The sequence below is a fragment of the Natator depressus genome, chromosome 2, assembly GCF_965152275.1.
Source record: "Natator depressus isolate rNatDep1 chromosome 2, rNatDep2.hap1, whole genome shotgun sequence".
NCBI lineage: Eukaryota > Metazoa > Chordata > Testudines > Cheloniidae > Natator > Natator depressus.
This window is the reverse complement of record NC_134235.1, coordinates 68,206,713-68,227,753: the sequence shown is the minus strand read 5'-3', so window position 1 is coordinate 68,227,753 and position 21,041 is coordinate 68,206,713. Positions and strand designations below refer to the sequence as shown.

Genomic DNA, 21,041 nt, shown 5'->3' with positions numbered 1-21,041 from the left:
GCCATATGTCTAGCTTGGAAGAGGCCTTATAGCTGCATGCTACAAACATCAAATAGTCACAAAGGAGCCATAGTCCACACAGTTCCTTTGTAACAAAAGGTTTACATTTAATCTTTCATAAAAACAGCAGAGAGAGAAAACAGATGAACAACGACTTTTTTTTTTTTTTTTTTTTTGGAAGAACAAACTCTTTATCCACTCTGAGAGATAAATTAGCTTTGTTCAGCTGTATTTTCCCTGATTGTTAATGTGGTTAATAGTGGTGAACAAGTGTGTAACTAGCATTCTTACTAGGTGACCACAATTGTTTTGCAGGAAGCCAAAAAGCAAATGATCAGAAGGTGTCCCCATGCTCCTCATGCCACCTGCAAGGAGAAAAAAAGACATCTGGAAAAAAAACTTTAGTGCAGTTTTTAAACTAAATGTATGTTATATTGGCATGGAGTGCCCTTGCTGGTACTCAGTTTTCCTCTAGCCTCAGTCTATGTGTGACTAAAGGCTGGGAGGTCTTAGGGTGCAAGTCCGATACCAAGTCTTTCTAACTTTGGGTCAAGACGTTTAGGTTTAGATCCACAAAGGGGATCTAGACTCAGCATTACAATGCTTAACTCTGGGTTCCCTGCCACCCAGTGGAATCCTAAGCCCCTGGTTAGGTGCCCAGGCTCCCCATACAATGCATGGGAAGAGTTAGGCACCTAAGAACAGAATTCACAGAAGCCAGCAAGCTGAATGGGGAGCCGTCTGAGCTAGCCAATAGGAAATGCTTAAGAGAGGGGTACGGCCTTAGATATAAAAGAAAAAACATCCTGTGGTATTGCACTGACACCCACATGAGTTTTTAGCAGGACTGGAACCATGGAGCTGGAGTACCCACGGGGAAAAAATGGTGGGTGCTGAGGGGGAATGTGGGTGGGTTTAGCAGGGTGGGGCTTGGTGCGGGAGTGTGGGTGCAGGAAGTCTGGATGCAGGGACATGAGGCAGATGGGGGGGGCAGCTCTCCATAGAGTGACCCCTCCCCCCACGGCTGGGGAGCAATGGGGGCAGGAAACGGGAGGGGGTGCAGAACTTCCTGCACCCGGGGGAAATTTCTGGAGGTGAGTTTGACTAAGCCCCTGCCCCAGGAGTGGCCTGTGAAGGGGAAGAGGCAGTCCTGTCTCCCCCTCTCCCAGTCCAGCCAGAAGCATCTGGATCCTAGCACATAGTAGGAGCCATGGCATCCCCAGCCCTGGGCACACCATGTTAGCAAGTGAAAAGGACAGAGAGAGCCTAGCTCCACCCCCCGAGGCTGTGATTTAAATCTCCCGTGGTTGCTCGCGCCGCTCGAACCAGACACACACACACTCACCCATGATTGCTGCCCGGAAGGGGCACATGAATCCATTTTTTCGGCAGGGAAAGAGTACAATCTGTGGGGGGTCATGAATGCTGAACTTGCGCATTGGTGCAGAATTCCCCAGGAGTAATGTTTCCAATCCCCTGTATTAGAAAAGAGGCTGGGTGGAATTAATAGCAAAATGTTTCCACCAAGCAATCCTTCCATTTCAGCAGTAATCTATTTACATCTATAATAATTTTAAGTGTTCTAATTGATAGGGATATGCATGTCCTGTTTTCTTAATGCCAACCATTTTTGGATGTCAGCTCTCTATGAGCAAGCAATATGATCAGGATGCTGGACAACTCCTTAACAGTTGTAAAGTCAACATCAGGAGCCAGACTTTTACCAGGTTTAAATCAATATAGCTCCAGTGACCTTTTTTAGTTTTTTGTTTCATGAAACTCTAAGACACTTCTTTGAAAATCATAACCATCCCTATCTCTTCCTGAAGCTAAGCATAGAAAAACATTAGGGCCCAGAGCCTCAAAGATAGTTAGGTGCCTAAGTCCCATTGATTTGAGGATCTGGGCCAGGTTGTTTGAGTCTCATCTCCCAAGTTTGGAATGAAGTGCCATATGTCTTATCATTTTGGAAGGAGATTTTCTAAGGCACAAATTGAAATTGGGCACCTAAGGCCCACTGATTTTCAATGGCAATTGGGCATCTAAGTCCCCTTTGTGCTTTTACAAATCTCTTCCCTGTTCCTTGGGATTTGAAATTTTACTTAAATATGAGGATTTTGATTGGCTAATTTTGAGAGGCTATGTCTCACTACCCTACTTTGAAAATTGGTTGGGCAACATGTAAAAATGATTATATCAGCAGTTTGGATAAAACACTGCATCCATCCTTAGAAATATGCTTAATGAATGGTGTTACTATTTCTGAGAAAGGTAACTATAATGCTTTTGCACTTTTTTCTGACAGTATCTGACCCTTTTAGGTCTGCCAAAGTGGGCTACCTAGCTCCTAAAAAGTGGTTTTCCCCTTGAGATTTTCACTGATTCTGGTTTTGGGTAGACTAGAAATGCTGCAAAAGTTGCCTCTTCTCTTGCTATTTTGGAATTTAATCAGATAGTCATACTGGGTCAGACCAAAGGTTCATCTTGCCCAGTATCCTGTCTTCCGACAGAGGCCCCAGAGGGAATGAACAGAACAGGTAATCACCAAGTCATCCATGCCCTGTCGCCCATTCCCAGCTTCTGGCAAACAGAGGCTAGGGACACCATCCCTGCCCACCCTGGCTCATAGACATTGATGGACCTATCCTCCATGAATTTATCTAGTTCTTTTTTAACCCTATCTACCAAACTAATCACCTCAAACTAGTGTGATCAACTACTTGAAAGTGTGCTCAATGTTGTTATTCACTGATGCTGACAGAACATGTTAGATTGTTTATTAGGAATAATGTATAGTCACTCTTTAAAATTTTCTTTGAGCAGATGACCAGATAGCATAATGCCTGAAACTTATTTCTTCTTACATTTTATTTATTTAGGGTGTCAAAAATAATGCATTAAAGTGGCTTTTTTAATCTGTGAGGGGAAACTTTCCCTCACTCACTCAAATGCACTTCCATAAGTGAGATCTTCTTGCGCTGTGTGTGTTAGTAGAGACTGGTTGTAATCGAATAATATTTTCTTTCTGTCTGAGTTACAACTGGCTGGAAATTAGCTAAATAATTTCTCTCTTGCTCTCTCTCTGCCTTCATTAGGTTAATAAGAAAACATAACTGTGGCTGAAAAAACAAAACAAAAAATCTTCTGGCATAATTTATTCACAGATAATAAGAAACTTTGGCCAACTAACAATTATTACTGAAGGCAACATGACCAATGATAGCCCCCTTGTTTCCAGTTTGGGAGTGGAATTCGGAGAGGACTAAGTCTAGGTATCGAGGTGTTTCCAGTAATGTTGGTCACTATGTCCAATCTATGTAAAATACATGGCAGTAAGTAAAATGAAGCAACATATCACTGGAACTGTGACATACCTGGATTTTAATTCTTTTTGTTAATGATCATTTCTTGGGGAATTCGAAACATCATGAGAAGAGGAGTTAATCTTTATCCAAAAAGAAGGTTGAGCTGAGTAAAGGTATGGGAATCAAGGCCAGTGTGAGCTGCATCTTTAAGGATTCTTTGCTTGTGTCTATTCTTCGCAGTGTGCACAAAAATGACTACAGCTTGCTTGAGGAATAAGTGTTGGCTAGTGTTTATAATGCTTTCAGTACATGACTGTTCAATTACTGCTAGTCATTTCAATCAGTCCTGTGGGTGAGATCATTTTAAACCAAAGCATTGGGTTAGAAAAAAATCAGAGAGTTTAAGGCCAAAAGGGACCACCAGATCATCTAGCAACGTTTGAGCTCCCGTACAGCACAGGCCACCAACATCACCCAGCCACCAACACCTTAACCCAAGAACTGGCATTAGACCAAGGTATTATGATCCTCAGGAGACTAAACTATTGTGTGCCACAGGCAGAGAATAGGAGGGAGTGAGGTGCACCAATGCCCAAGGAAGAAGTGCATCTGAAGAAGTGGGTTTTTTACCCATGAAAGCTTATGCCCAAATAAATCTGTTAGTCCTTAAGGTGCCACTGGACTCCTCGTTGTTTTTGTGGAAATAGGCTAACAAGGCTATCCCTCTGATACTCAATGCCCAGAAGAATTTGATTAAGTGAGATATACCCAGGTGATCCTAGCCAGAAACCCAGGCCCCCCGCACTGCAGAAAAGGCAACCTCCCCCACCCCAACAGGTCACTGGCAGAGCTAACCATGATATCAGAGAAGGGATGGACCTAGAAGATATAAATATGGAATACCACACAGTCAGACCTATCTATCCAGTTGCTATCACCCATTATGACACAGAGGTTTAGATGAGATTTCAAAAAAAGAGACTAAGGCTATGTCTACACTAGAGACCTTACAGCAGCACCGCTGTACGGAGGCAGCAGCTGCTGTAAGATCTCTCATGTAGCTGCTCTGTGCTGACAGGAGAGAGCTCTACCATGGACATAATTAAATCACCCCCAAAAAGCAGCAGTAGCTATGTCAGTGGGAGAAGCTCTCTCCTGCCAGCATAGCCCTGTCCACACCAGCGCTTATGTTCGTGTAACTTATGTTGCTCAGGAATGTGTTTTTTTCCTCTAAGTGGTAGCATAGACATAGCCTAAGTGTACAAGTTTCAATACAATTCAGTAATAATCCCTTGGAATTGTGTTTTTTGCAGCATTGCCAAAACCTTGCAACTAGTGCAATGTCTTTTCTGCATAAGCCACTTTTTTCATGTTTCCTCTAAGAAATGCTTTAGATTTGCTAATAGGGTAAAGTAAATGTTGCAGGGTCACATCCTCAGCTGTTGCAAATTAGCTTAGATGACTTTCTCACCCCCTGCTGCTTTATCCAGACTGATTCATCCATGAATCTTCCCAGGGAAAAAACAACCTTAAGAACATTTGTATGATTCTTCAGCAAGTATAACATTTGCATATCATATAGAAATTACTAGGAGCTGATACTTTTCCCCACTAAGACAGGTCAGGTGATTTAAATAAATAACCAAGTCAAAACACAAATTTGATTATTAGAGTTCTATTTTACAACTTAAGAGCTACATTGATTTTTCATTACAAGGCAGGGCAATGCATGTAATGCAGAGAATAACACCTCTATTTAAACACATGTATATATATTTTCAGTACACTAGCAAAATGTGAACACAATACACTTTTTTTTTTTAGAATGAGAAGAACTCATGGGGTCAAGTCCATTCAGTCCTCTTTTTCAACATTTCCCCACAAGTTTATTTTAAATAACTGGAAGATGGTTTACCATTCACGTATAATTTTCTCCTTTGAACAGGGTTTTTGGATTGCTTTCCAAACATTTCAATTGTCGTCTCGTCATATCATATTATTTAAATTAAAAAATGTATTGTTAATGACCATATTAAGGATGAAACCTGTTTCATATCTACCCTATGGTTCTCTTAAGAATTCTTCATAGAGAAGGGCAGATACGCAGTAGAATGTAGATCCACATTTAGATTTATAGACTAGAATTTTGCCCTTCGTACATTAGGCACATCTGTTAGCTCAGGGTAAAATTCACTATCTCTTTGAATGCTAGATTATTTAGAAAGGAGTACAGCCATTTAGGCAAAGTTTAACTAAAGAATTATGAGCCAGGTTTTCAGAGTTGAGAATGTGCAGTCTTTGCAGCTGCCTGACTTGCGTCCGCAAATCACAGATGTGTACGTGCAAATCAAATCACAGAAGTGTAGGACTGGAAAGGACCTCAATAGGTCATCTACTCCAGTAGCCTGCACTCAAAGCAGGACTAGGTAATAACTAGACCATTCCTAACAGGGGTTTGTCTAACCTGTACTTAAAAACCTCCAATGACGGAGATTCCACAACCTGTCCAGGCAATTTGTTCCACTACTTAACTACCCTGACAGTTAGGAAGATTTTTCTAATGTCCAACCTAAACCTCTCTTGCTGCAATTTAAGCCCATTGCTTCTTGTCCTATTGTGAAAGGTTAAAGAAAACAATTTTTCACCCTCCTCTTTGTAACAACCTTTTATGTACTTGAAAATTATCATCATGTTCCCCCCTTAGTCTTCTCTTCCCCAGACTAAACAAACCCAATTTTTTTCAATCCTTCTTCTAGGTAAGGATAAAAGTTGGAAAAAACAGGGTGATAGCATGGTAGGGGTCTACTATAGACCACCTAACCAGGAAGAGGTGGATGAGACTTTTTTAAACAACTAACAATCATCCAAAGCATGGGACTTGGTGGTGATGGGGGACTTCAACTACCCAGACATCTGTTGGGAAAATAATACAGCAGGGCACAGATTATCCAAAAAGTCCTTGGCATGCATTGGAGACAAATTTTTATTACAGAAGGTGGAGAAAGCAACCAGGGGAGAGGTTATTCTAGATATGATTTTTGACAAATAGGGGGGAACTGGTTATGAATTAAAAAGTGGAAGGCAGCTTGGGTGAAAGTGATCATTAAATGATAGAGTTCATGATTCTAAGGAATGGTAGGAGGAAAACAGCAGAATAAAGATAATGGATTTCAAGAAGAAAGACTTTAGCAAACTCAGGGAGTTGATAGGTAAGATCCCATGGGAAGGAAGTCTAAGGGGAAAAACAGTTTGAGAGAGTTGGCAGTTTTTTGAAAAAGACATTGTTACAGGCACAAGAGTAAACTATCCCACTGCACAAGAAAGATAAGAAGTATGGCTAGAGACCACCCTGGCTTAATCAGGAGATCTTCAGTGATCTGAAACTCAGAAAAGAGCCTACAAAAAGTGGAAACTATCTCAAATTAGGAAGGATGAATATAAATAAACAACTCAAGCATGTAGGAACAAAATTAAAAAGGCCAAAGCACAAAATGAGATTAAACTAGCTAGAGACATAAAGGGTAACAAAAAGTAATTCTACAAATATATTAGAAGCAAGGGGAAGACCAAGGACAGGGTAGGCCCATTACTCAGTGAGCAGGGAAAGACAATAACAGAAAATGTGGAAATCTCAAAAGTGCTAAATGACTTATTTGGTTCAGGTTAGTAGCGATCAGACATCTAACATAGTGACCACCAGTGACAATGAGGTAGGATCTGAGGCTTAAATAGGGAAAGAACAAGCTAAAAGTATTTAGACAAGTTAGATATCTTCAAATCGGCAGGACCTGATGAAATACATCCAAGAATACTCAAGAAACTCACTGAGGAGATACCTGAACCATTAGTGATTATCTTTGAAAACTCATCAAAGACGGGACAGATTCCAGAGGCCTGGAAGATGGCAAATATAGTGCCCATCTATAAAAAGGGAAATAAGGACAACCTGGGGAATTACAGACCAGCCATCTTAACTTCAGTACCCAGAAACATAATGGAGTGAATAATCAAGCAACCAATTCGCAACCCCCTAGAAAATAATAAGGTTATAAGTAACAGTCAACGTGGATTTGTCAAGAACAAACCATGTCAAACCAACCTAATAGCTTTCTTTGACAGAGTAATAAGCCTTGTGGATAGGGGGGAAGCAGTAAATGTGGTATATCTTGACTTTAGTAAGGCTTTTGATACTATCTTGTGTGACCGTCTCAGAAACAAACTAGGAAGATATAGCCTAGATGGACCTACTATAAGGTGCATGTATAACTGGTTGGAAAACCATTCCCAGAAAGTGGTTATCAGTGGCTCACAGTCAAACTGGAAGGACATATCAAGTGGTGTCCCACAGGAATCAGTTCTCGGTCTGGTTCTGTTCAATATCTTCATTGGTGATTTAGATAATGGCATAGAGAGTACACTTATAATGTTTGCGGAGGACTCCAAGCCAGGAGGGATTGCAAGTGCTTTGGGGGATAGGATTAAAATTCAAAATGATCTGGATAAACTGGAGAAATGGTCTGACGTAAATAGGATGAAATTCAATAAGGACAAATGCAAAGCACTCCACTTAGGAAGGCACAATCAATTGCACACATACAAAATGGGAAATGACTGCCTAGAAAAGAGTACTGCGGAAAGGGATCTGGAGGTCAGAGTGGATCACAAGCTAAATATGAGTCAACAGGAAAAAAGAAAAGCAAAAAAAGCAAACATCATTCTGGGATGTATTAACAGGAGTTTTGTAAGCAAGACACAAGAAGTAATTCTTCCACTCTACTCCATGCTGATAAGGCCTCAGCTGGAGTATTGGGTCCAGTTCTGGATGCCACATTTCAGGAAAGATGTGGACAAACTGGAGAAAGTCCAGAGGAGAGCAACAAAAATGATTAAATTTTGGCCCTATAGGCACAATCAGAAAGTGCTAGATTTAACCAGATACTGTGGCCAATATTTTCAAGAATAGGTCCCTAAAGTTAGAGTCCTAAATGCTTAAGTGCCTAAGTAAGTGGCATGAATTTCAAAAGTGCTGGGCACCCAGCAGTCTATGGACTCTGCACTCACTTAGGTACCTAAATATGAACTTAGGAGCCTACATTTAGGCACCCATTATTGAAAATATTGGCACATGTATCTTTATTTAAAATCATACATGTCTGCTTGGAGTTAAGAGGCCACTTAAAGCACCAACAAAACAGCCTCCAGTTGAATTGCACTGTAAACTATGATGGAGACCTCATGTCTTTACTATGAGTGATGAAAATGATCAAACAGTTGGTGTTCGTTTGGTGTCTAATTCTGCTCCCAATGAACACAACAGCAACACTCCCATTAACTTCAATGGAGTAAGATTAAGATCCTAGATGGTGTGGTTATTCTAGTAGATAAAAGCACAGGGGTGAGAGACTGATGTTCCGTAGTTTAGTCTCAGCTCTGCAATAAACTTACCTTATAACCTTGGGCAAGTCACTTACATTCTCTTTGCCTTGGCTTCCACACCTTTATTGAAAAATTGAGGTAATACTACTTACTCAATTTGTAAGACTCTTTTGAGGCTAAATGTATCAATGTGACTAAACGTGCAATGAGAGCTTTCTCTAGTCAGTGCCATAGTGTGTACTTATAAATGCAATTAACTCTCATTGATTTTTGTGTCAATTTACTACATTTTTAGTAACCAGTCCCCATATACATTCTTTACTTTTTAAAATTTTCTGAAATTGTGTATGTATCAAGGACAGTAATATAACATTAATTTTGCTCTTTTACTGTTGGGTCTTTTGTTATACTGTTCTTTTTAACGATTTAGTGACCAGTCAAGAATTCTTTGCATTTTTCTAGTATTTTGCTGAACAACGAGTTGTTGAAAGGCATACTGGAATATCCACAATCAATAGATATACATCTTTTGGAGAATCACATATAAAGACAGTAAGCATCGTATGTGACTTAACATGTGCTAAAATATATTAAGGATTATCTTTAAATCTTGATTTTTTTAAGCATTGAAAAGTTTTCACAATACACAGACACAATAAAATCATTTTGGTCTGAAGGCAGATCATGCTTAAACTGGATCTCCACAATACAGACAAACGTATGTTATTTCACACAAAGTAGTTAATGAGAATTTTGATTACATAGCTCTGCCATGTTTTGTAGTCTCAGAACTGATACTATTCATTGTAAAGCAGCAAAATAAGTTAGGATGCCTTCTTTTTGTTTGTCTGAAGCAAAGATTTTTAGGTCAAAACAGAGTTTCTGCCATAATCTGATTTAGTGTTATCACCAAATGTTGCTTGGTATAGACTAGAAGGTGGCAGATATGTACTATAAGAAGAACAGTTCAATTTTTTTCTTGTCCAGAGTCACCTACTACAGTATGAAGCACTTCCTACCTTGCTGAAAGTGGGTATTTTACCACTTGCTCAGCTCCATTGTAAATATGGTTCCAAAATCTGGCAGTCAGTCATCTTTTTCCTTTGAGCTTATTTTGGGGGATTCCCTGTCCTAAGCAATTAACGTATTTTAGTTCAAACTGTGAGAACTCCCAAATATTATCAAAAATGTCTCAAACCACAGTGGTTATTTGAGTTAGTCCAAGATCGTTTGATTCTCCTATTCCTTGAGGACAGTAAGATGACATCTCCACGACTAGTCATACTGGTTTGTTCGTCCCATCCACTTCCCTCATGTAAGCAGGGTCTTGAACTGTGTTTCTGACTCTGCTGGTGCTCTGCCTATCCATCCTCATCTTAAAGGGAAAGCAGAAGTCTTTGAAACAGCGCTTGAAGTTTTCATCCAAAAAAGCATACAGGATAGGATTTAGACTGCTGTTGGTGTAACCCAAAGCAATACAGAAATAATAGCTGGAGATTGCTGCAGTGCTATGGGGCACATCCCCTAGTGCCTCAACCAGCACAAAAATGTGAATGGGAGTCCAACAGATAATGAAAACTGCCACAACTACAAGAACCAATCTGGTGATCCGACGAAGGTTTCGGTCTTTTTCTCGAGACCCTGAGAGAAGTCGTACGCTCTTCAAGCGCAGGATCATCAGGGTATAGCAAACAATTATAATGAGAACTGGAATAACAAACGCAAAGACAAAGACGCAGATTTTCATGAAGATGTCCCACCACATATAATCAGAGTCTGGAAACTGCAAAGAACATTCAGTACTAGCAGTATCTATAAATGGAAGAGGCAAGAAGAAGAAGAAGAAAATTGCTTTATTATTAGACATTCCAACCTATAGCTGCATTACAGTATAAGCTTGCAAAAGTGATTACCATGTAATGTGACACAAATAAATGGAGTATCGTTAAATCACTCCAATAATTGCTTTCCGTTGTCATTGAAACTGGTTTTCCACTGCTGTCTTTCAGGACTAGTTGGAGAATATTTTAAAATGTGTTATATTACATTTTATATTACAAACTTTTGTGCACAAGAGCGGCATCAAACCTACAGAGGCACAAAAATACAATATATAGAGATGCACTGAACAGTTGTTAGGCTCTGGATCTCAGTTTGATTTGAGGCCAGGTTCCATGCAGTGGCAGAGCCAACTGAGGGAGGGGCGATGGGTTGTTGGTGAGCTGGAGGCCTGACACTCAGTCAGGGCAAATTTTAATGAATGGTGTTGCGACTTGAAGCATGGGGATCACAGCGCGATTCAGGTTTGGCCGGGACACCTCTCCATCATGATGGAGGTTTGTGTTGGCCAAATTTAAGTGAGTGGCATTGTGACATTGCACATGGGGTCTCAGCACCACACAAACCTGCAAACTGTGTCACAGCAGCCGGAGTGGGGAGCTGGGCCCAGCTCCGCAGGACAGGAGCCGCCTCTGCCAGGTGAATGTGGGGTGGACTCAACCATAAACCCTGTGTGAAAGCCGATACACATACATCCAAAGGCTAGCTGGTGTGGGGGAGTCACACACACACACACACACCCCCCTCCTTATTAGCTCCACCACTGGTTTAATTGAATTGAAATCTTGTAGCTGCTTTCATGCTATTTTAACCAAAAAAGGGTAAATTTCTACCTTCCTGAACGGTGGAAATCTCATCAGGTTAGCTGATCTCATGAGATTTCTGCCATCATGAAACAGTCTTGCAATGAGACAATTACTTTGCAGAAATGTTTTCCCACATGCTTTCTTCAGTGCAAACGCTATGCAGTCTAAGTGCTACATTCCCCTGGAAATATCTTTTTTTAAATGAATCTTAGGTAAAGCAAACTGGTATACGCAGAGTCTAACTGAGCTGCTCCTTTTGCAGAACACTTCATTGAGAATTCTGTCTGAGTAGGGACTGCAGGATTTGACCCCATTGACATCAGTTCACTTCGTTTCTTGCTGCAATATTATGAATGGGGGTCACATGCTGACATTTTATTTTATGTTCTAGTCTTACTTCATCATACAGGAGGCTTGTAGTCAGTGTGATATTCTTGGGTTCATTTGCTTACCTCAGTGTAGTTTTCCATCATATAAACCAGGCACAAGGAAAAACAAGACACAAGATAAATGGCAAAACAAGACAAAGGGTCAGATTCTCCATTAGTGTTTACTGGGCATTTTTTTTACTATGACTGGTAGTTTGGCTTTCATTCCTGTCTGTGGAACCCATGTGCCTACTAGGGAGATATCTCTTTAAGAGATCTATTGAGGGGTGAGTAGGAGGGAGCTGTGTCTGGGTCACTGTTGCTAGGCAGATGAACAATTAGCACTCCACATCCAGAAGTTTCTGGAGTTGGGTGTGGTAGTTTGGGGTATACTCAGTAGTTTATAATAACTAGCTGCTGGACTCAGACTCCCTGAGGGCAAGAAGTCAGGGCAACTGCTATACAAAAGGCCATGTGTCCTTTGTGGGCTGGGAGGAGCTGAGCCCAGGAGAAGGAAGTAGGGTGTTTTCCCTAGCTCTGAATTATTTTGCAGCATGTTAGTGATATTGTTAACCCTCCAAAAGAGAAGCATGGCAATGTTAATTATAGAAAGGGAAAATCATGAGGGAAAACTCATTTCTTTTATTTTAATTGAATACTTTGAATGTTGTTCAAATTTTGAATGTTGTTAAATTGTCTCAACTAGTATGAGTCACTAACTTTTATTTAAATGTGATGATGGAGAAAGTCATTTATTTTGCTATTCTCATTTTTTTGCGTTTTTCTTGTAACAGGTTTTTTTTGTTTTTGTTTTTGTTTTTTAAATCTATAGACTTAACTGAGTGGTTGGTTAATCAGTTAGCTGACTGGCTAACTGTGATTTCAGCAGAGGAAGGGGAAGAGTCTGCATGGAGTCCAGCTGAAGATTCCTACAAGCAAGTGGAGGGAAGATGTTGCTTTTGACTCAGCAGATTGTATAGATTTGATTATCAAAGACTCAGACTTGGGTGAACTCAACCTAAGCTTTTTGGGAACTCTGAGTTTCTTCTCACTGTGTTTCTGCGGGAACTGACTGTTTAGATTTAATTTGTTTTCTTTATTTACATGTATGTTTAATAGTAAAGATAATGTTTGTGGATTATAAAATAGCCATGTTATAAACATTGTTATTATTATTTATTATGTTTCTTTATCATAAGATTTTATACAGTTGGTACTTAATTAAGTTCATTTCTTTTGGGGACTTGAATGTGGGGAGGTTGACTCTGTGCAATCCTTACTGAAAATCCTTAGAGACTAATTCTGGGTCTCCAGCTGCTTTTCTGTGGGAGTTGGGGTTTTTTTAGGCATTGGAGAAGGGCAATGAAGTGAACTCTAGCCCATCCAAACTGAAGGGAAAAAACTTCTGAAAAGTGTTGATACATCCTATTTTAAGATTTTTGGATGAAGATTTTTGATTTTTTCATTTTGAAATGACTTTTTTTCAAAATTATTTATCTTGTATTTTATTATATATTCTATAATATGTACAAAATAGATATATAAATATAAAATATTCAATTTAATGTTATCAAATTTTGACTGCTCTGAAACTGATTTTTTTTCAGAATTTTCCTTCATGGAGAATTTTGAAATTTTTAGGTTTTGTTCCAATTCTAATGAAGCCAAATTTCAAAATCCTTTGTGAAACAACTCTTCCTTTGTCCTCTCAGCTATAGTATTCACCAAATTTTTGATAGTGTATTGCATGTTTTTGCAAGATAAATTACGGAAAATATTTGATTTAGATGTCAACTCATTTCTTTTTACACTCTCTCAATTAATAAATGTGACAGCTTTATGGAGTCTGGGAACAAGTGTCTATATTTTTTAGCTATCTCATTCTTGTGCAATGCAGTTAATGCATTTCCTAAGTAGCAGAAAGCACAATATAGACCTCCTTCATACTGTCTGTATTTAAAGAAAGGGGTGGCCTCTGTGGTTCCCCAAAGGAACAAAAAATGCAAAGGAGAATTTGATATTAGATTTAGCTTTCATTATTTTGAAAAGTTTCTAGACCTCCCTGTAGCAAAAGAGCAAAATGATGTTAAAATGGTCATTACCCTTGAAAACATACCACTGCATTTCCTAATGATCTCAGATTATTCACAATGTCCTCATGGTCATTCAAAGCTGTCATTGTGGGGTCTGGAAAACCATAGCAAGTCCCTGGATTTGTTATTTTGAAGCAGTATCACAGTTAATACATTATTGCGGGGGGAGGAGGCTGAGAAAGAAGGTGGAAGCAAAATATTTTTTTTTTAACTTGGAAACATGCTAAGACTGGCCCTGTTTAAAGGCTACAGTGCAAAAGTTACTTAATGTTATTAGATTCTCACGCAAAAGATTTTATATTTGTATAGCACATGATTTACATTTTGAGAGAAATAAGAAATGTTGCTTCTATTTTACTTTCATACTTAAAATTCTCTGTTAATGCCAATGGTATTCAAAAACATTTCTTTTTTTCCTGGAACAAAACAAATTTAAAAGTTATAAAACTCTCTCTCTCAAAAAAAAAATCCAGTTCCTGCACATTAACAAAACCGATTAGAGCAATATTTGGAAGATACTCAATTTACTCATTTTCTTTTTCATGTTTCTGTGAGTTTTAGATGAGTTTTGTGCATATGAATTTCACAGCTGCCATTCTCAGATCTTTGAACTTCTAATAAGTTAAAGTCTTCTAGGTTGGAAATTTAAAGAACTGGTGAAACCAATTACTTACCAAATTAGCTTTGACTATATAGACAAAGTAGTTCAGTAAGAACACGTACATTTATCAGTAATCCACATTCCTTTAATTTTAAATTAAAAATTACTTCAAATACTCAAAAAAGTGCAGAATGTTGTACATTGCTGTGGATTTAGGTCCAGTACCTTCTTTTATATTTTTCAATTACATAATAAGAAACTGTTGGAATTGACTCAGATTCCACCTTAGCTAAATATATTTTAGTAAAATATTTACTATAATTTACCCAAGGCCCCCACAATGGCAGGGAAATGGCAAAGTAAAATAAACCCAGAAAATTCTGGCAAATGACCCACACACACATGCTGCAGAGGAAGGTGAAAATCCCCCATGGTCACTGCCAGACTGAGCTGGGGGAAAATTCCTTCCTGACCCCACTTATGGCTAGCAGACCCTGAGCATGTGAGCAAGGACCAGCCAGCCAAGCAACTAGGGTTGCCAACTTGGTGATATTTAAAAACCAGACACTCAGGAGGAATGCTGGAACTTCCTTGCCCCACCTCTTCCCCACAAGGCCACACTTCTGCCCCACCTATGCCCCTGAGGCCCCGCCCCCATCCACTCCTCTTCTCCCCTCCCCCATGTCACTCGCTGATTTTCCCCTCCCGCCACCCAGATCAGGAGGGACTTGCCTGCGGAGCCGGAGCTGAGAGCTGCAGCCACCCAATGAAGGTAAGAGTCAGTAAGCCCCGGCTGAGTAGGGGATGGCGTGGGTGATGACCTGGCACCTCTCCACCTCCCCAACTTGCAGTAACCGGACTTTGGGTGTCCAGTCAGTAGATCTGACCAGACACTGTCAGGTCCACTTTTCAACTGGACTTTCTGGTCAAAAACTGGGCACTTGGCCAACCTACAAGCAACTGAGAAAGAGAATGCTCAGTGCCACTTCAGAGCCTTGCCTCCCCCGAATCCATTTGATCCCCAGGCCCATGTCCCATCTCCAACTGTGGCCATCCCTGATGCTTCAGAAAAAGGAGATTTTTTTAAAAACAGAACATGGGCGGGAGGATAAATCCCTTTCTGACCCCCTGCAGGTGGCCGATTAAACCCTGAAGAATGAGTTATTAGGAACATAAGACAAAATCTGGAAGTAAGCCTCAGGGCTGTTGAGCCCTACCCCCACCATCACAAGAAACCACGATGCACAAAAACACTCATAAATACGTCCAGCTCTCTCTCAAAACTAATTAAGTTGTTTGCCCTGACAATTCCTAGTGGGAAGCTGTTCCAGAATCTCACCTCTGTGATGGTTAGAAACCTTTTTCTAATTTCCAGCCTGAATTTGTTCATGGCCAGTTTGCAGGATCAGGGCCTTGGAAGAAACTAGAATTCTGCATTTTTTAAGAGATTGGTCTGTCAGTAAAGGAACTCTGTTAAGGTCAGACATACCAAACTTATGCTACAGGAAGAAAGTGTTAGCAAATACACTGATGGGAATAATCCTGTATTAGGAGAACTAGATGGGCTAGACAATCTAAGAGAATAATTTTTAGAGATGGGCAAGGTCATTTGATGCTCAGATGTTAAACTGACCACACAGAGTCCTACCCAGAAATACTTTTCCCCACTGAGGAATTAGAGGTTAAACCTAAGCTTTGGTTGGAAGTAAAAAAAGTAGCTTAGTCACTTCATCCTCAGGGCCATCCCTAGGGGGGTACGGAGCCCGAGGCGGAAGTCACAAATCCATCACTTCTGGGACTGACCGCACCAGCCAATCGCACCGGACCACGGGGCCCCCAAAGCACAGGACCTGCAGCGGTCGCCCCAATTTGCCATACTCAAGGGACGGCTCTGTTCATCCTACTCCCAATTTATTTGTTAAATTCAAATAAGCACCAGATAATATAGTTGGCCATAATTACTCAAATGAGGCTGACAATTAGAAATGCAGGGGTTTTGCAGTCAGCACGGAAGTGCATTTGCAAACAGTGCCCAATCTTGCTGTGCACAGTTATCAGTCTCTCAGTTTTGGGAGTAAGAAGCTCACTCACATCCTGATTCAACAGGGTACTCAGGTACATGACTAACTCTTAAGCACCTCTACCCCACTATAGTGAATAGGATTACTCATGTGCTTAAAAAGCTAGACACATTCCTAGGTACCTTGCTGACTTAAGTGTTTCACATCTTTTAAAATATAATATAAGCAAGCCAGACAACTATTCTTCCCAGCGGAGGATACCTGGAAAGAACTCTTTCCAGAGGCAGTCATTGCTTTATTGAGACTGTCAATGCTTTATAAGTCAAAAAAGTTCCTGCAAAGCAGTGGTTCTCAACCTAGTTACCATTGTGGGCCGCATCTAGTACTAGATGTATGGCCCTGAGGATGTCACATGGGCCGTAGCTCTGTGCTGACTGGGCCACAAGTTGAGAACCAGTGCTGCAGAGCAAAAGAAGACACTTTCTTTCCAAAGATCTGAATGCATTGTTCCCAGAGCACTCTGTCTGCAACCCCAGCCAACCCGAGATCAAGATCAGGAACAAAATCCGTAATGTTTTGCATACCAGTGCAGACCAATAGCCAACAAGTTTCTTCTCTGCACTTGCTAATGAGCATTAATGTTTTGTTTACATGTATCTATGCCAAACGATTTAACAGGAAGTGAAATCAGTAGCAGCTGCTTTCATAAATGGGTAGAGCAGTCTTCCATAAAGTTCATAGGTTTGTGTCTGCTGGAGTTCCATAGTGCTTAGAGATATGCAGCCACTATTATGCCCCATAAGAGGAACATGAGCTCCACTCCACGGCTGGCCAGGTGTGATGATTGATGCCATAGCAGTGGGGTCATGGCCACACCACATTGCTGCTCCATCCTCACACGTTTTTTGGGTGGCTCAAAGTGCTAACCCAATGAAGTTCTTGAATGAGAGAGAGCACAAGAGCTACAATTGTCCTTATCTTCTTGGGGGGGAGGGGATTTCATAATATGGCTTACATTTACTTAAGATGGAATCTGAAGTCACTGAATACGCACGCACTGGAATTCATAATCTTCCAAGTGACACAAATATTTAGAGGAAAGCAGATATAGATTACAATACATGGCTTTTTGGTCTTCTAAGTAGTACTTATTCTGACTCTGCCTAAAAAAGTCAAGAGCTACTAATCTTATGCATTTAAACCTTTCATTGAAGAAGCATGGCATCAAAATGTTTCCACTTTCTCCTCCGATGTTCCTCCATTTGGAATACAGAGCATTCTGCTTTATAGGGCCTGATTCTCTGCTGCCTTCTACTTTGTAGCTTGTGCAAATTAAATGTTCAACTCTACCTCATCAGGATGGTTGTGCTTTACACCTACTTGGCATGGGTTTAAAGCACTGATCTATTGAGCCAACAGAGTACTCCGATTCACTGAAACTCATTTGTGCATGCATGTCCAGTTACAGTGAAACTCTGCATCTAAGGGCTAATCCTGCAGTCCTTACTCAGAATGCCAGTTCCCATGATAGTAAATGGGAGCTTGGGATACCTGTCCCATAGACCCTATGCCTTTCTGTTGCCCTATCTTGCTCCTACTCCCAACTCCTCCCTTGACATACTTTTCTCTCCAGCTACTATGACCTATCTTCTTTCCCCTCTTCTTCTCTAAGCGCCTTGAATTGGTTATTTACAACCAGCCTTTGACTTCTAATTCTGCTTGACACTCTTCAAACACCAATCTGGCTTCCATTTTCTGATCTCCACTGAAACTTCTCTTATGAAGTTCTCCAGCCAAATCTCAGACTTTTATCCTGACCTCTTCCTCCTTGACCTATCAAGGATAATGCATCATAAAATGTCCTTTGTTCATTTAGTTGACCAGTGTATCTTATCTTTAACTATAATATTTCATTCTATAATATTCTGTAGCATATTTAAATATTAAAGTCTTAGAAATATGAGTTCTTAGAGAAGTATTCCACTATTACAATTTTGCTGAGAAAATGTGACTGCGTTTTTTATGTACAAATTAAATGATGCACAAATTAGTGAAGTGTGATTCAATAAGTTTCTACTCTACTCAGTATTCCAAGTTACATTTATATTGTTTTAGAAGCAAAAGAATTTGAGTTTAAGTGATCAAAATTATACTCACCTTCTCTGACTTTAGTGCCTCCAAGGACTATGGCAGATATACCAACAGACGAGGACAATAGCCAGATACAGATATTGATTATCTTTGCCTTGAGAGGAGTGCGGAAGTCCAGGGCTTTCACGGGGTGACACACAGCAATGTATCGATCAACACTCATCATGGTCAATGTGAATATGCTGGTAAACATGTTATAATAGTCAATTGAAATAACTATTTTACACAACACATCCCCAAATGGCCAAGAGTTCATCAGGTATTCAGTGCTTTGGAAAGGCATAGTCGTAGTAACTAAAGCATCTGCCATAGCCAGATTGAAAATATAAATGTTTGTTGCCGTCTTCATCTTTGTATACCTGAAGTACAAGAAAAATAAATCTTAATTATAGCAACACATTCGCATATGAAGCTACTGTATTAGGGAAACTGTGTTGTAACAAACTTTTGGACAAAAATGCAAGCACGTTCAAGACTGAGGGATTATTTTAAATATGTTACATTTAGTCTCTCCGCTATGTTGCTGCTGCTGTATCACCAATTAGATTTACTTGCCAGAGGCAGAAATGGATTTTTGAGTAATTTTAATGGGATCATGTAAATTAGTCAAGCCATTATAAAAATACTAGATTTAGTTTCATCCTCTAAAATCCAACTACAAATAAATCAGAATATAATTTGCTTCATTTGCAAGTGATAGAAAATTCTAGCAGTTCCTTTCCTTACAAGCATCTGAGAATACATCTACACTACAATAAAAGATCCATTGCATGGATGTGGTTGGCCCAGGTCAGCTGACTTGGACTGGTGGGGCTCAAAGTGTGGGACTAAAAATTGCAGTGTAGATGTTCCAGGTCTGGCTGGAGCCCAAGCTCTGAAGCCCCATGAGGGAGTCGGGTCTCAGAATCTAGGCTCCAGCTTGAGCCCAAATAGCTACACTAAAATTTTTAGCCCCACAGCCTGAGTCAATTGACCTGGGCTCTGAGATTTGGTGCCATGGCCTTTTTATTGCAGTGTAGATGTACCCTTACTGCCTGTTGTTGGGTTGTTTTTTTTTACAGAAGTAATGGGTATCCTCAACTCATCATGCTATGGCATGAATAAATCATTAATCATTACTCTTGCAGGGCCAAATCCTCAGCTGGTGTAAATTAGCATCTCTCAATTGATTTCACTGGAGCTATGCCAATTTACACCAGCTGAGTGGCCTGTAGAGTGTAGAACAAGATACCTGGTTAAATAGGCTACTAGAATCCATAAAAATTACATTAACCCTTACACTATTTTCTCTATATACATTCAAGCAAAACTGATTTTATTGGTTTGTGTAACACCAATTAAGAAATGTGGCTGGCAATAGCATACAAAACTATGGGGGCCACATTTTCAACTGTGGGCCCTTAAAGTTTCTGAGGTGGCACACAACAGAATATTGATTGTTGCTCATCATTGTCGATATGAATATGCTGATAATGCTTTATCATTATTGATGTCATATGATCAGTTACCAGCAAAAAACATGGAATGAAGTTAGGTTCATTTTCATTGCTGAGGCTGCCTGCTGGTTAGATTCAGAAATGCTTCTATTAGCAGCCATGGAGTCACTAGTCTGGCACTATTATTCTAGGGCAGTTGTGGTCTTGCTGATTGTACAAGAGACTGGGTCTCAGGAAACCTGGATCTGCTTTTGACTCTACTACTTTTCTTTTCGAGAGTACTTTTCCCTCTCTAGATCTGAAAGTATTATAAGATTCCCAACAACTTTTCCTTGTTCAACTTTGTTCTACCCACAGATCTCAAATGTGTGTGCAAACAGGCATTATTGTTTCTAACTACCTGTTTGGGTGTCTAATTAATTGACTTGTACCTGAAAACCTAGAATTTGTGAGCACCACACTTTGTAACACAGCCACTTACTCTTGAAATCTTAATTTTTAATATAAAAATAAATACACAAAGTCTAGTAATGAGAAGACTTTCATGAGCCCTCCCACACAATTACCTCTCCACAAGTGCTCCCTTAAGCTAAGGCTTATGGGCATTATGGCCCTGGGATCAGTGTCCAATCAGGTTGCAGTAACAGGTGTCTTTCACAGATCCCCTGCCCAATGGGGGATCAGACTGTTTATTGCTGTCCAAAGACCCTCATAGATTAGAAGGAAAAATTGTCTTTTCTGGTAGTCTCCTGAACCTGCAAGAGGAGGGAACAACGACGCAGAAACACTAGTGACCTTGGGTGAGAGGGCACTTGGCTTCATTGTAGCCTAGCAATAACCTATACTTTACCAATATAGGGAGCTGGTAGTAGTTGCCTAACACTTTACATTATAGGGAATCCGTGTGACTTTTAATTTGTCATCATTGTTGACAAGAAGCCTTTGATACTCAGCAGAGGGAATCCCCTTGAGCTACAAAAGTGCCTTTTCTTTATCCCATGAAATTCCATTCAGATTTGGCTGAGATAGAAAGTGTTAAAATTGC

The 21,041-nt window shown here is 40.1% G+C and overlaps 1 protein-coding gene across 2 annotated transcripts in view; it reads right to left on the bottom strand.

Moving 5' to 3' along the window:
* Positions 1–161: 161 nt before the first annotated feature.
* Positions 162–21,041, bottom strand: part of OPRK1 (opioid receptor kappa 1) — a 45,336-nt gene continuing 24,456 nt past the window's right edge. Inside the window, exons 3-5 of one of the 2 annotated variants that reach the window (XM_074944384.1) lie at positions 18,567–18,919; positions 1,346–1,476; positions 162–365 (exon numbers count right to left, since the gene is read on the bottom strand). In XM_074944384.1, coding sequence (XP_074800485.1) covers positions 357–365; positions 1,346–1,476; positions 18,567–18,919 — 493 coding nt within the window. In that variant the 3' untranslated portion in view covers positions 162–356. Of the gene's footprint in view, positions 366–1,345; positions 1,477–8,466; positions 10,494–18,566; positions 18,920–21,041 lie in introns of those variants that run through there. The other variant, XM_074944383.1, reaches the window with a different exon arrangement.